Here is a 16,347-nt window from a genome sequence, read left to right as displayed (position 1 = left end):
AAATTGGTTTACTCCCAAACCCAAAGCATAACAAATCCATGTAGTCATGAAAAAAGTATATCTTTTAGTGAGATGATGACAATATGGAAAATAGGGGCTTGGATGTATGGTAGAAATTCCCCTACAGCCCCAAATTAAGTTAAACCGCTCTTGATTGGTTCTTCATATGTGCAATTCATTTCATATGTATCCATTATTGAAACACACTTACTAACTCAAGTGTTGGGGACATTTAATACTCAAAAGCATACAAATGTTAGTCATGATTAATAACTAATCCTTCACAGATTTTTTGCCTACACTAGGCTAGGCTGTAACTGTAGCCATTTGGTCTCTGCTGTCTTTTTTATTTCTCTGTGGGTTCTAAGAGTCAGATTCACATCCCCCAGTCGTCCTTTTTCCCAGCTCCACCCTGGCAGTCCCTCGGGTATTCAGCATGGCTCCGTTATGGTTTCGTCTGCTGCCGGTTTTTTTCCCCCATCCTTCCTTTGATGTTTGTTGTTCACTTTATAGTGCGAGGCGCCAACCGGGAGGGGAATGTAATGTCAGGTTTACACTTTTGTGGACATTGATGTTTTCTTATGTTTCCTTTGTTATTTCACATCCTCTAATGATCATGCCCTTGTTTGTTTCCTTTGTTACACATAATTTAGACCTTATCTCATTAAGTTCCCTATAGCTTGCCCTGTAAAGCCCAGTTGTTTTCAGTTCGGTTCTTATTACTTACAGTGCCTTGCGAAAGTATTTCTACCCCTTCATTTTTTCATGTTTTTTTTTTTTTAATGTTGCTGCCTTATGTTAAACTACTTTAAATTATTTTTTCCCCACATCAATCTACACTCCATACACCATTTTGACAAAGCAAAAACAGAATTGTCACAATTTTGTAAATTTATTAAAAATAAAAAACTGAAAAAAGTACACTGCATAAGTATCCATACCTTTAACTAAATACTTAGCTTAAGCACCTTTTTTTCAGCCTCAAGTTTTTTCGTTTGTATAATTATTTTGGTTTTGTATAATTCTTAATTACGTGCTGTTATTGTCATTAAGACTATATGAAGAATTTCAACTTTGTTGAGCACACCCTAAACGTAGTCCAATCTCAGCTAAATTTGGTTTGTTTCCATTTCTCATTAAGGAGAGTTGACTGGGAGGGTGGGAGCAGAATATTTCAAAAGTCCAAAAATAAGGGCCACCCTACTCCACATATAGTCATGGATCTCAACTAGATTGACCATCAGGTTCTTGGTCACCAGTCTAACCAAAGCCCTTCTCCATCGATTACTCAGTTTGGCCTGGAGGCAGCTCTAGGAAGATTCCTGGTTGTTTCATACTTCTTCCATTAAGGGTAACAGAGACTACATGCTTCTGTGACCCTTCAATGAAGCAGAATTTTTTTCTGAACTCTTCCCCAGATCTGTGGCTTGAGGTAAACCTGTTTCTGAGCTCTACAGGCCGTTCTTTTGACCTCAGGGCTTGGTTTTGATATGCATTATCAGCTGTTAGACCTTTTATTAAGACATGTGCCTTTCCAAATCATGTCCATTCAATGGAATTTGCCACAGGTTAACTTCACTCAAAGTGTGGTAACATCTGCAAGCAATATGAATGCTCCTGAGCTAAATTTCAACTGTCCCAGATAAGGGTATGAGTACTTATGCAATGGAATGTGATGATATTATATGATAGCAATATCATAGGTTAGATTATGGGTAACATATTCTAACGATGTCACATGGAGATATATTTGTCAAATATTATTATTTCCAAATAGGTTCATAACAATTCAATGATGTATCAACTTACAAGAGATGCTTTTACTGTGTGCATTCAAGATTTGTTTTGGGCCAGTCACTCAACAAACATGCAATACTGCAGTGCTGAAAAATTCAAGTCACATAACTCTTAATAAACGAACTTTAGCTGACCTTGCACCACGATTACAGTTCTGCTATAAAAATAAAACACATCTGGGCATTCATCTGGGTATTCATGAAAAATCTTAGTGCAAAGAGTTCTAAGAAAAGTCTTAGAAATGTGGGTGTTTGCTCTTAAAATTAAATAAAAGATCCTATGTGATTCAGAAAGCATCTTAAGTCTTTAAAGAGGTCTTAAGGTCCAAAATTGTTAGGAGTATGGACGAGGACTTTTAAGAGGCTTAAGAGTTTCTTTAGCAGTGGAAAAAATGGACAAAACTTGAAGAGGGAGAAGAAATGTGTTGCATACAATGCATGACAGTGAATTAAGACGCTAGATCATGCAGGGATCATGTTTGTGAACGATCTTAGAAGCTAACATTTCCAACACAGTGCAAAAATGCCATAGCGCCAGAAATGGAAGTAATCACTACATTAACTACATTGAATTTGGCAACTAGAAAAATGCAATGCAGCAGTGATGATTTGGGTCTGTCACAGTGATCACACAAACAAATACAGCACTTTCAGAACCTTATTGTGTCAGTGTTCATTTCCTATAAAATATGTTAAGTACGACAGCATGGTAAATACAAAATAAACAATATGCAGCTATATAATGTGTGTGTTTCTGAGTGAGTGTGGTAAAACAGGGCAAATTACACCTGTAATTGCAAAGTGAAGGCTTATAATAGACCCTACACTTAAAAGCACTCTTAAAAATTTGCGTTACACATTAAGCTTTTCTTGGTGCATTCAATGTTTTATATGCAACCTCTGTCATGCTAATTCAGATTAGCACAGGCCTCCATAGTCCAGGTGTTAGTAATCTGTACTTAATCTGTGTTTCAGAAAGCCATTTTAAACCATGATTAACTATTCTTTATTAAGGCCTACTCCTGGCTTAATTTAAACCCTGTCTGGGAAACCACCCCTGTAAATTTAACCCATCTTAACTATTTCCGAATAACTGCAGGGAACACACTCAAGCAAAGTGTTCTTGGCCTGAGATTGAAATGTTCCAAAATCAAGAGGCGACTGTGGGAGCTGTAATGAGCAATAGGCACATTGTTCTCACATTTCCAGGAAGATGAGGTCAAGCTAGCAGAGCTAGCCAAAGATCAGAGCAAGAGAGGGCTCCTCATGAGAAAACCAGAAATAAAGAGTCATTGCCGTCCAACTTGCCTCTAAAAAGTCAGGTTCCAGTTTATTATCCTCAATCTCATCGACAGTCTGAAAGCTCTTCCCTTTCAAAGGTGATTTTAGTTTTGGGAAAAGCCAGAAGTCGCAGGGTGCCAAATCTGGGCCGAGTCACCTGAGTGATTTGATGAACATATAAACAATAAATTGATAATGATGAACTGTTCATAAATATGCTGAAAATTCAAAGCCTTTTGCATTTTTGCTTTGCATTCTTGTGACTAAACAGCGGCCTTTTCTACACCCAAATCATCTCACTTTCCATGTCCATGTAAATCTGTGCAAATGTGTTTGATTCTGTGAGTTTTTGTAAATATGCTCTATTTGTTTCTGTTAAAAACTAGTCATAATAAAATAATTGCAAATTATCTGTTTTTCTGCTTTGAAATTAGAATAAAACAGTAATGTTATCAACATTTGTAATTGTTTTAATAATTAATTAGTATATTAAGTTTAAAAAAAAATCACAAAGTTTTTTTACCCACGCATGCACAATGTTGTATTTAAAGCGGTATCAAGTGGTGAAGTATCTCCTAAAATCTGCATACACGCTGTATAACTAGAAAGTGAAGTAGGTACAGGAACATTTGTTAATGCTACACCACTGCTCAAACTGAAAATGAAAACTGTATGCCTAACTAATGGATCAAACTAACATCAGGGCTGCGTTCAGCCCAGAAAAAAACAGCGCAAAACGTTTATTAAACGGAAACGGTGATGCGTTGAACACCCTGTTCTGATGACGTAAGTGTTGCAACTACAGGAGCTGAGAAGATCATTCTTTGTGTTCTTTTTTAATCATTTTCGGAGCCTGATGAAATCGGTATAAATACGTGTTTAATAGCCTACTGCAAAATACGCTCGATGTTACAGACACTGCCGTCCAGAATAAAAAAGAACATCCTAATCCAGTGAAGGGATTTGTGGATTATTTATTCAATTATTGTGATGCAATATTTGCCTTGCATTTCATGATGAAAATAAATTTCAGGTGAAGGACAATCTACTTCTTACCTCCAAAACTGTGTTATGATCTATATGACCTATATGATCTATATTATTTTTATTGTGAATATTAGGCTCATCATTATTGCTGATCATTATTGCTGATATTGCGATATTGTAATATTTACCATTATATAATCAGATAAGCATAGAAAAGTTTATGAACGTGTCACTCCACAATACAACAGTAAAATATATGTATAGTATTTGTATGCTATATTAATCAGTGTCTAGCACACCTTAGGAAAGGATATGGACCAGAAGACATTGCAATTACTACATATTTAGACAGACTTAAAGAAGTTCCAGATCTATACTTGTGCTCTTATTATTTCAGTTATTTTGCCTTTAATGTAAATAAACGTGCAAAAAATATACTTGCTCTTGTGAATTTATTTAGATGTTAATTACATTTACTTACAAATTCATCATCATCATGATATGTTACTATAAAACTCTTACGACACATATGCCTTCTAATATCTTCAATTGTTGTGTATACCGAGCTGCAGCGGACACATATTAAATGACTTCACTTGGACCCATTGTGCGAGCTGTCTCTTTAATACCACGTGGCTTATATATATATATTAAAACGTATCTCAAACCCCGTTGCACACTGTTTCCAGGAAATATGTGAGCAAAACGTTGGGCACCGGTGTGAGCCTGAACGTGCCCCAGGTTACCTTTAGCCTAGTCTCGCGTAGCCTGACCATAGATGTCTGCTTTCATTGGCCAAGGCCCGCCCATGAGGCCGTTTGACCGACATGTGAAGTGACGTGACATACTGCCAAGTATGGTGACCCATACTCGGAATTCGTGCTCTGCATTTAACCCATCCAACGTGCACACACACAGCAGTAAACACACACACCGTGAACACACACCCGGAGCAGTGGGTAGCCATTTATGCTGCGGCGCCCGGGGAGCAGTTGGGGGTTCGGTGCCTTGCTCAAGGGCACCTCAGTCGTGGTATTGAGGGTGGAGAGAGCGCTGGACATTCACTCCCCCCACCTACAATCCCTGCCGGCCCGAGACTCGAGCCCGACTCTCTAACCATTAGGCCACGACTTCCCCTAAAACAATGTCAAACAACCAATCGTAGTTTGTTTCGTTTAGCATCACGTTTCGCGTCAACTTGCTGCTGGCTTCTTTTGAGTCCCCTCAAATGTTTACACACCCCTAACTAATTTTTTCTGACTTCTGTAAAAAATAATAATAATAAATACAGGATGTGAAATTTGTAATCACCACCATGTTGTTCTTTTCAATTACAGTGTGCATAAAAGCGGCATCCTGCATTGTCAGTTTCTTTTTATGAATATTACCAATTTTAAGTTCTTCATTTTTTTTTTATTATTAATTGTATTAATTAACAAAAGTGCTTAAATCAAGAAAACATGAGATTCATTCAGCCTCAATTCTGTGAGTTTATGATGTCATTAATACATTATTAATGTGCTTAATGTGTTTGATTTTTCATATTTAAAATAAAAACAGGTTTATATTACATTAATGTAAACAAAGGGTGTTTATTTATAGTTTATATTGGCCATTGGCCACTTTCTGTAAACATTTGCGTTTAAAAAGTGTGTTTATTATCTCTAGAGCAGTGCTTCCCAAACCTGTCCTGGAGGCCCCCCTGTCCTGCACATTTTGTATGTCACCCAATTCATGTCTTGCAGCCTGTACTATCGAGCTGATGAGTTGAATCAGGTGTTAGATAAGGGAGACATACAGAATGCGCAGGACTATAGTTCTCCAGGACAGCTTTGGGAAGCACTGCTCTAGGAAAAGGTCTCACCAGAAAAACTTTTAGAATTTTTGTCAAATTTGGAGTTTTATTTATTTATTTAAGTGCTGTAAGAGTTTGGTTAATGCTTGTTTTTTTGGTTTTTGTTTTTTTTTATTAAACAAATAACATTCACAGGGGATACACTACAGTCAAAGCACAATCAGAATAAACAATCAGAATACAAAACAGTAATTACCTGAACAAAAGTAGTAACAAAGAAAAGAAATATAAGAAAAAGGAAATAAATAAATGAATAAACTAAAATGAAAAATTACACATAAAATGTCCACTTCAAGAAATACTCGAGGTAATCCTTACAACAAAGTAATTATTTTTTCCATCAATACAGTTGTTTTAACAGCTTTCTTATTAAGTGATGAGCAGAGGGATTCATAAAATAATTTCAAATCAATACAAAAAATCCTAAAATTGGGCATACAGTCAGTAACTTTAGATTTATGAAGATGAAATAGGCCACAAAGATTGAAGAATTTTAACATATCATCCAGCTCCTTTGATCCTGATTGGTTAATGCTTGTCATTAAAAATCGCACCATGCTGTTTCTTTCTTCTTCTTTTGTTCAATGGTTGTTTACATGTAATAATCCCCCCCCCCCCCCCCCCCCCCGTTTAATATTCAGTCCTTGAGAATATGACTTATATTTTTAGTTTGATGCTAATTATATATTAATTCATGTATTTTTATTAAAGAAATACATTATAGAAAATGCCAATCCATGTGTGAGATGATAATATAAAATGTAATAAGTATATATAATATAATGAATTAAACATTACCTTGTCATAGTGTTTTATAATTTATACAAATAACTGTTATATATGCCAATAAAATAACCATATTAGAATAATATATTACCTTATTTATTACTTATATTAGCGCTTTATATATAGGTATATATATATATATATATATATATATATATATATATATATATATATAAGGATATATTATAATGTTGTGCGCTATCTGTCAGGCCCACTGAAGGCTGGTCTATCTGGTTATCTTCAGAGAGCAAGTTACTATGGTTACTTACCCCGATAGTAACCTCCGATTTTGGAACCGAAAGCTGAGGTTATCCGCTCGTTTATCCTCAAACTTACCCAGTAATGTCACATAACCTGCTTTCTGGAATACACCCCTGATGTCCTGGAAAGATAGATTATTTATTTACAATTTTACAATAAAATGTATAAAGGATATACTTGATTCGAATGCATGGAAAGTCTCCAAGACGGTTGAATAATGAACAGAAATAAACCTGTTAATGTTTAATAAAAATAAACCGCGGCACGTGACAGTCTTCTGCAGTGACTTTTATTGTGAAAGGCGTTTCTTCGGTTGCTGTGTTGTTCACGTGATGTTGTTGTAGAGATATCAGGATGGTATTTTGAGTTTATGCGTCAATTTGTCAAAACGTTAGCTCCATACAGGTGCTAGCTGGCTAAACGCCTAATAGTTAATAAGATAAATTTGCTCTATCACTGTTATTATGGACGAATCTAACCGAGCCTCTTCTTATCTGGACGAGCCACCAAACAGTCGGCTGTTTCTCGTTACCAGTAAATCCATCACAGAGGAGATTATAAGGGACCGTTTCATAGCTTTTGGGGAGATTCAGGACATATGGGTGGTGAAAGACAAGCAGACGAAAGAGTCGAAAGGAGTGTCGTTTGTGAAATTCGCCAAATCCTCGCAAGCCTGCACTGCGATGGAAGAGATGCACGGGAGATCCCTGACTGAAGGAACCAAGCCTATAAAGGTAACGTTATTTTAATGCAACGCTGTGATCACAGTATTAGTTCTCAGCTCAGTGCTGGAGGTAACCTAAGCGTTTCTTGCTTGTCTAGGTCTTCATCGCTCAGTCCAGATCTTCTGGCAGTCACAGAGATGTGGAGGACGAGGAGCTCACCAGAATATTTGTCATGATCCCCAAATCCTTCACCGAGGAAGATTTAAAAGAGACATTTAAGGTGTTTTCTGATGGAAAAGCATGCGAATATGTAAACGTAAAATGTTTCCTCTAAAATGAAAAGGAAATACATTTTGTATAAAGGGGACGAAATGTATTTCTTGGACCAATATATGAATTGCTTTCCCCACAATAATACAATGTACTTGTATTAAAACGGCTAATATATGTAAATACAGTCTGGAGGTATTTGAGGCATTTTCTGATGGACAGTTTGAAAGCATGTTTTAAAAGGCCAATGTATAAAAACTTTACCCCAAAATTAAAAGGAAATAAATCGAGAAAATGTAAATATGCAATAATAACAGTAATGTAATATAAATAAAATAGCTCATTCACAATTTGAATGTTGAGGAAGCGGAGCTCACAGAACTTTCCCAAAATCCTTCACTAAGGAAGATTTTATTTGTTTTTTTTAACTTGTAGATATTTTCTGAGGAACAGCTTGAAAACACATTACATTTCACCCCAAAATCATATATTGCAAAATGCAAAGAAATGTGTTTGTAGCACCAATTTTTGCATTAATAGGCCTATAATTTAATAGAATCAGTAACTGGAGAGACAATTTGATTATCGTGTCATGAAATAACGCATGGTCCTAAAAACAGGTTAAGCCAGTGTTTCCCAATCCCAGACCCTTAAGGTGTGTTAACTGAGAGAGATATGCAAAATATGCAGGGGTGGAGCGAGGACTGGAATTGGGAACCGCTGGGTTAAGCAAAACATAATTTATTATTCAGTCTTTCATTTGACTTTTAGGTGATCTATGACCCTGATGTTTTTTGACAGGTTCTCTCTCTTTGCTGTCTTTTCCACAGGCATATGGCGATATAGAGTATGCTATTATTATAAGGAATAAGACCACAGGTGAAAGTAAAGGTCTGGGTTACGTCAGATTCCATAAACCTTCACAAGCCGCCAAAGCCATAGAAAAGTGTGACAAAAGTAAGTGTGTCATTTTCCTTACTTTTATTATTATTGTTGTTGTTTTCATGTGTATTTATTAGTATTATGAAGTTGTCTGTCTCTGCAGCTTTTAGAGCTATTTTAGCTGAGCCCAGAACCAAAAATGCATCAGCAGACAATGACTATTTTAGCAACCCCAGAACGGAGCACTCTAGTAATGATCCAGGCTCTAACTCATACACATTTGGTAAGTATCAAGCCACTTCAAGTTTGGTTTCGATCCATGCTTTTGTTTGAAAATGACAGTGCAGTTTTTGGATGCTTGAGGGTTTAGCTTGATCATGGCGTGGTTTCCTGCAGCACACGAGTCCAGCAGCTACACCACGGAGGACACGTGGAGCTCTGACATTATCACCCGGTGCCTGCTGGTGTCGTCACGGGTCGCGGTCACACAGGAGCAGATCTACGGTCTGTTTGACCTGATCCCGGGGATGGACTTCTGTGAGATGCAGAGAGATCAATACGGCTTCAGCAAAGGTTATACACCACACACTCCTCTATAAATGTTATCTCTCTATGCACAACCTTACTAAACTATTTTAAAGGTTTTTTTCCCAAAATTACAATTTTATCATTGTTTATGACGCATATGAATTATACCGTTGAAAAATTTGGGCTCAGTTTTGTTTAAAATGAATTAATATTCTTACTCGGTGGGGATGCATTAACGGTAAAGACGTTTGCAGTCTTTCAAAATATTACTGGCACAAATAGATGCTTTTTTGCACTTTCTAATCTAAGCAACCCTCTATAGTGACCCATTGGCAAAAGATTTCACATTAGCTAGTAAATCTTTTTATTTTACTCAGCAGCATTTTTTCATCTACATGCAAATATATCTATAGTTATATATTATATTTATTTTTTATATCATATATTGTAACCCTTGTGCTGTGCTGTGCTGAAAATCTTACTTAATTTGGTTTTCCTTGAAAGTGCTATATTATCTTGGATTCTGTTGGATTGAATCTTTTTTGGTTTTGTATTTCTTTTTGGAACTGATTGGTTGTAGCCCTCGTAGATCTGAGCTTATGTACGTCAAATTTCGAGTGAAACAAGAAAAACAAAATCATTATTTGTGGATTATTTTGCCAGTTTTCACAAAATAAACGAGGTGCATAAACTTGATCAATGAGGTCTACAATTAAATAGTTCAAAATATATATACAAAAACCTGTGCTATTTGTAAGAAAACAAGTTGACGATAAGATTGAACCCAAGATTTGTGATAATAAAGCATAATGAAAGTTTAACAATCCGTGTTCAAAAGCCTGGTCATTTTTGCTCATAGAACATCGAAACAAATATTTGGTAATAATATAGCATAATGAAAGATTTACAAGTAATTTTTAGTAGACTAGTCATTTTTGACCAGGAACACCTGAAATCTAATTTTTTGGGGTATTTTTTTTTATTATACCCCATGTGAGCAAAATAGTTTTTAGTACAGTGTGATAACATTAACAAGCAGTTTTGTGAAAAAAGATATTGTCTTCATGTCAAAATGACTGGAACTCAACATGAGGCTTAAGAAGATATTTTACATCTTGTTTTACTGCATTTTTCACACTTTCCCGTACTAGCTGCCGCAGGATGCTTTGTTTTCGGCGGGACAGTCACGACACTGCATACCCTCTATTGAGCGACTCGATCCACGCCCTGATTAATGAACATTCTCTGCTTTCAAGCACTCATTCAGAGTCTTCCAGCATAAAAAAAAAAAATGCGGTCAGAGGACATAACACGCAGCCAAAATGCACACATTTTTTTCCTTGGCCTCTAACTCAATCACTGGCAGCTGAAATCTAACAATTTAGTCAGTGGCTAATGACAGACATTTAGTCGCCTGGTGTAACATTTGATCACATATGTGAGTGATTTACTCCCAAAGTAGTGGGTTGTAAAAATACTCCTGAAAAAATGTATAAGCATATTAGAATGATTTCTGAAGGATGACACTGAAGACTGGAGTAATGATGCTGAAAATTCAGCTTTGCATCACAGTAATAAATTCTATTTTAAAATATATTTAAATAGAATTCAGTTATTTTAATTTGTAATAATATTTCACAATATTAGTTTTTTTTTCTGTCTATTTGATCAAATGCAGCCTTGGTGAGCATAAGAGAATTCTTTCAAAAGCATTAAAATCTTACTGACCCCAAACTTTTAAGCTGATGTGATTATATTATATATAGTATATATTGAAGCTAAGTTTGTACCTCAAACAAAGCCATCATATGACTTCAGAATGACTTCAGGCAGATGAAAGGGAGTCTTTTAAATGGCATGATCAAAAGCAGTAAATGAGTAAACTTTTAAAATGTTTGCTCAATGGTTTCCTTCGTTTGACAGTATGTGTGTGCTCTACAGGTCAGGTGGTTGTGCGGTATAATAACCTGGGCTCTGCGGTTTATGCTAAAGAGAAGCTGAATGGGTTTGAGTATCCACCTGGTAACCGTCTCTCGGTATCTTACATAGACGATGGGGAGGACAGGACGAGGTACAGTCTGCTTTACATTCAACTCGTTCTGTCTCAAAATTATGTTTGTTCTTCTGGAGATGAGAAAGTACATGCTGCTTCATTAAAAACAGCATTTTGATGCCACAGATCCTCAGTTAGCATTCACTTGTTATAATTATCTTTGATGAATTCATCATTTACTTAACCTGCTTCTTCTGTTGCATAAGGGGTTATGGGGAATATAGCCAAAAACGTCCAGAGGAAATAGTACACCTTCTGAGCACCTTTAGGTTGATGTTTTTAACATACTTTCATTTGGATTGAAGTATTATAGTGTTAGGGACTGTTATAGCTCAGAAGTATTAAATACTTCAGGTTTTGTGTGTTGTGTTTTCTGTGTTCAGTCCCGTGGGGAAGATGGCGATGCAGCTTGTGGCCGCTCAGATGATGTCTATGGTGTGGAACGGCCCTTCTGGTCCACAGCTAATGAAGACTAGCGCGGTGAGTAATGTGTTCATACAATGAGAAATTTCTCAAGACTTCTTAATCATTTTTGCCATGTCTCTAAATTAGTCATTTGTGCAGAAATTCTACTTTAGTTTTCCATGGGAGACAGAAAGTCGTACAGTTTTTGAAATAAGAAGAATTTTCATTGTTGGGTCAACTACTCTTTTATCAGCCATAGTTATCGCATTACAATTTTTCTACATGCTGTTCTAGTTACACGATCATCAGTGAAAACTCTTATTATATGTCAAACATACACTTCCTTTCAAACATTTGGGGTGAGTACTTTTTATTTTAAACAAAGTAATTATTTTATTCAGCAAGGATGTAAATTGATTAAAAATTGTTACAGTAAAGACTATCACCATCACAGGAATTAATTACATTTTAAGATATATTAAAATAAGTTTTCTCAAAAATATTAAGCTCTACAACACTGATAATGAGAAATGTTTTTTGAGCAGCAGATCAGTATATTAGAATGATTTCTGGAGGATCATGTGACACTGAAGACTGGAGTAATGCTGAAAAATCACAGCAATAAATTACGTTTTACAGTATATTCAAATAGAAAACAGTAACTTTAAATTGTAATAATATTTCACAATATTACTGTTTGTATTGCTTTTTTTTTTTGCAGGATGCAAAAAAAATTTTTTGCAAGGTACTGCAAATAAATGCAGTCTTAGTGAGCATAAGAGATTTCATTCAAAAAATTTATAAAAATCTTACTAACCCCAAACTTTCGAATGGTGGTGTACAGTTGCCTGCTTATTGCTAAAAAAAATCCTTTTTATAATACAAAGTTAGAGTTTCCCCCAAAATTTTGTCATAATTTACTTGACCTCATCTGTCCTTTTTTCTTCTTCTATGGTATACATTTTTAACACATTTTAGCTATTAATATGCTTATTTTGTGGGGGGTGATTGTCCAAACAAATGTTTTAAAATAAGAATGTCCCTCAACATAATACCCTGGGACAGTGATGACACGGTTTCCTGCAACATGATAACGTAGTGATACATTAAACAACATTGTTGCTTTACACTCCTTTTGGATTGATTTTTGTTTGTCATGCTTCTTTGCTTTTAAAAAGCACAGTAAATGTGCTTGTCTTCCATTTACATGGTCTGAGAGACATGATGTTGTTGAAGATCAGAAGTCATCAAACTGTTTATTGACAAGTGTTTATTGTGTCCTGTTCCTGTAGGGCTATACCGCGCCTCCTGTACCTCAGAAAGCACGTGTGCAGACAGATGTAACGCTGCCTCCTCTAAAGAAACTGGTGGCGTATGACAGCGTGGTGAAGGAGAGGCTGTTTGTCATCTTCAACCCCTCACCTCTGCCTGTGGATGTGCTGGAGGACGTGTTCTGGTGTGTGTGTGTCTTCATGATTGATTTACACACTGCTGCTGATAGTGTTGTAGTGTATTGTGTCTGAGTGACCGTCTGACTGAACTACTAACATTAACACATTTTATAGACTGGGTGATGAGATAGGTGTTGACACACAGGTCAAAAAGGTTTGAAATAATTATTTTTATTTTTTTTATGTTTCAGTCAAATTTTTTTGTTCTTAATGTCTCTTATTGAGGTTACATTTATTTTAACAAAATACAGTAAAATTGTGAAATATTACCATTGAACGTTTTTTTTGTTAATATATTTTAGAATGTAATTTATTCCTGTCATCAAAGCTGAATTTTCAGCATCATTACTCCAGTCCTCAGTGTCACATGATCCTTTAGAAATCATTCTAATATGCTGATGATTCTCTCTTTCTTGAAACTTACTTACCTTAATTTATTGAATCATAGTATATCATGGTTTCCACAAAAAAATTGAAAACAGCAAAAACTGTTTTCAACCTTGACATTGATTAGGAATTATTTCCTGTGACACTGAAAACTGGAGTACTGATGCTGAAAATTCAGCTTAGATCACAGGAATAAATTTAATTTGACAAGATATTTAAATAGAAAACAGTTTTAAATGGTACTGTATTGCTGATTTAACTGTATTCTCAAATAAAATGCCTTGGTGAGTATAAGAGATTTCTGTCAGAAACCTAAAAAAAAGATCATTAGGCTACTCCAAACTGTTGACCAGTTGTGTATTTGAAATTAATTTTTTAAATATAAAATTAGAGTACGTATCACAATTCTTCCTTGTCTCAAATCTGCAGTATTTTTTGAAGAGTTGATATAATCGCTAAGTTTGATTCATTTCTTGAACCAATTGAAAGCAATTCATTTGTGTCATTGCTCACAATGGTTTACAAACAGTTCAGACTTATTTTCTGTAATATTTAAGTGTGTGTGTCCATACAGTCGTTTCGGTTCCCTGATGGAGGTTTACTTGGTTCCCGGCCGGAATGTGGGATATATAAAGTATGCAGACCGGAAACCTGCTCACGATGCCATAGCACTGCTGCACGGTAAAGTGATTAACGGCATCAAGATGAAGGTCATGCTGGCAGACCCACCCAAAGAGGAATCACACAAACGCCAGAGAACTTACTGACCTTTGACCTTACGACAGACACAGGTAAGTAAGCTCAGTAGGTAAGGCAGACAAACTGTTGACATATTTGTAAATCCACTACAACATTGTTATTTCTGCTACGAGTACAAGAATAAAGAAAATCCCAAAACAAGGTGAAAGTCATTACAGAATCTTTTATACTCTAGATAATGTGTGATCCTGGACCACAAAACCAGTCATAAGGGTCAATTTTTCGACCTAATTTATTACTAATCAAAAATTAAGTTATAGTAGGAAAATTACAAAATATCTTCATGGAACATCATCTTTATTTAATGTCCCAATGATTTTTTGGCATAAAAGAAAAATCAATCATTTTGACCCATACTATGTAATTTTGGCTATTGCTACAAATATATATATATATGCAACTAAATATATATAGATGTATGATATAGTGTCGCAATTCTGAGAAAAAGAATAGTGAGTTTATATCTTGCAATTCTGACTTTATTTAATCACATTTGTGACTTTATTTCTCAGACTTGCGAGTTAAAATCTTGCAATACTGACTTTATAACTCAAAACTGCAAGCTTATATCTAAATTTGCAATTGCGATTAAAAAAAAAAAAAAGTCTGAATTGTGAGAGAAAGTCGAAATGACTTTTTTTATTTTTAATTCCGTGGTGGAAACGGGCTTCCATAGAAAACCAAAACTTATTTTCCTAATGCATATTAACTTACTGTGAAGGGTTCAGTCGGAATATATTTATCATTCATATATATTTTAGACATCCTAATCTTTTATAAAAATCTCATAAATTCCTCTTCTTCTGATATACTCACACTTGACGTTTATGCTTCAGTTAAGTTGCATTCAGATGAAAAATATTTGAAAAAAGACCCATACTTTCTTATGCGAATAGCCGTTTTAAGGTGTGATCACATTTACCATTATACAGGGAAATTTCACAGGCAAAAATTAGTCATTTCAATAGGAATCCACACAAGGCACATCTGAGTCAAATAATTTCATATCAGATTCAGCACGTTTACTGAGTTTATAAGTGACCTGTCAGTAAGTGCTGCTTCATGCTACTGTTGACAGTGGACAATGAAACCATTGTTTAAACTAGGGTTTTTTTGGGGGGGGGGTTTATCTCGTCAAAGTTTCTCTAATGTAGCTCCACCATTATTCTGAAATATGATAGAATACAGTAGTTAAGTTGGTTGCAAATTCCTTTTCATACCAACTTTTGGTTGTGAGACCTAAATGGACCCATCAATCAAAAGAATTTTCAGCGGTTACTCAAGATTGTGGACTTATATAACTGTGACTATGCTGTGTTTGTTCTTACAGAGGTTTAGATGACATGACGCATGACCCCGACATGACAGGACGGCTATTTATGATGACACGACCTCATAGCGACGGACACTGACTGCCATACTGCCGTTTCAGTTCTTTAATAACAAATAAAGTGTTTTTACGTTCTCTCTTTTTTCTTTCTTGTTTTCTGTTAGCCAACTGCCAGCAATTGAGCCACTTGAACACTTAATATTTTCATCTTATATAATTCTGTTGACAAATTGTAGGGACTTCTTTTGTGTTCCGCATAGTCATATATGTTTGGAACGACAAAAGGTTGAGTGAATGATGACAGAATCGTCACATGTGAACTATCCCAGTTAACAAAGGTGACAGACAAAGCTTCGGAAGAGTTTGAGCTCATGCATGGCCTCTGTATGTATCTGATGTGTATGGAATTGGCAAATAAAAAGAGTTTGACAAATGAAGCTGTCTTACATAGCCTGTTTATTTCTTATTGATAGTAAATTACTGGTGCTCTGTCAGCGTTCTAAGTGAGAGGATAGTTTAAACTGTCATGGAGTGTATTTATGTGTAGTATCTTATACAGGTACCTGCTCTTTCCATGCTCTCCTCAGACAGGCTATGTTTGCATGGGCTGCCTAATTTAAAGAAGTGGGACCCACTTTCTTCTTCCGGTTC

The 16,347-nt window shown here is 35.6% G+C and overlaps 1 protein-coding gene across 2 annotated transcripts; it reads left to right on the top strand.

Moving 5' to 3' along the window:
- The first annotated feature begins 7,261 nt into the window (after positions 1-7,261).
- LOC306875901 (RNA-binding protein 45-like) lies at positions 7,262-16,131 on the top strand. Of its 2 annotated transcripts, none has more exons than XM_079426698.1 (10): positions 7,262-7,700; positions 7,789-7,911; positions 8,732-8,858; positions 8,947-9,066; positions 9,180-9,356; positions 11,253-11,382; positions 11,748-11,844; positions 13,062-13,225; positions 14,182-14,398; positions 15,697-16,131. In XM_079426698.1, the coding sequence occupies exons 1-9, from the start codon at positions 7,431-7,433 to the stop codon at positions 14,372-14,374; spliced, it is 1,401 nt and encodes a 466-aa protein (XP_079282824.1). In that variant the 5' UTR covers positions 7,262-7,430; the 3' UTR covers positions 14,375-14,398; positions 15,697-16,131. The 2 variants fall into 2 exon arrangements, with proteins under 2 accessions (XP_079282824.1, XP_079282823.1); XM_079426697.1 differs by having other exon boundaries at positions 7,789-7,929.
- The last annotated feature ends 216 nt before the right edge of the window (positions 16,132-16,347 follow it).

This window comes from Barbus barbus (genome assembly GCF_936440315.1).
Source record: "Barbus barbus genome assembly, chromosome: 10".
Taxonomy (NCBI): Eukaryota; Metazoa; Chordata; class Actinopteri; order Cypriniformes; family Cyprinidae; genus Barbus; species Barbus barbus.
The sequence above is the reverse complement of the archived record's forward strand: the minus strand, read 5'-3'. Positions and strand labels throughout refer to the sequence as shown.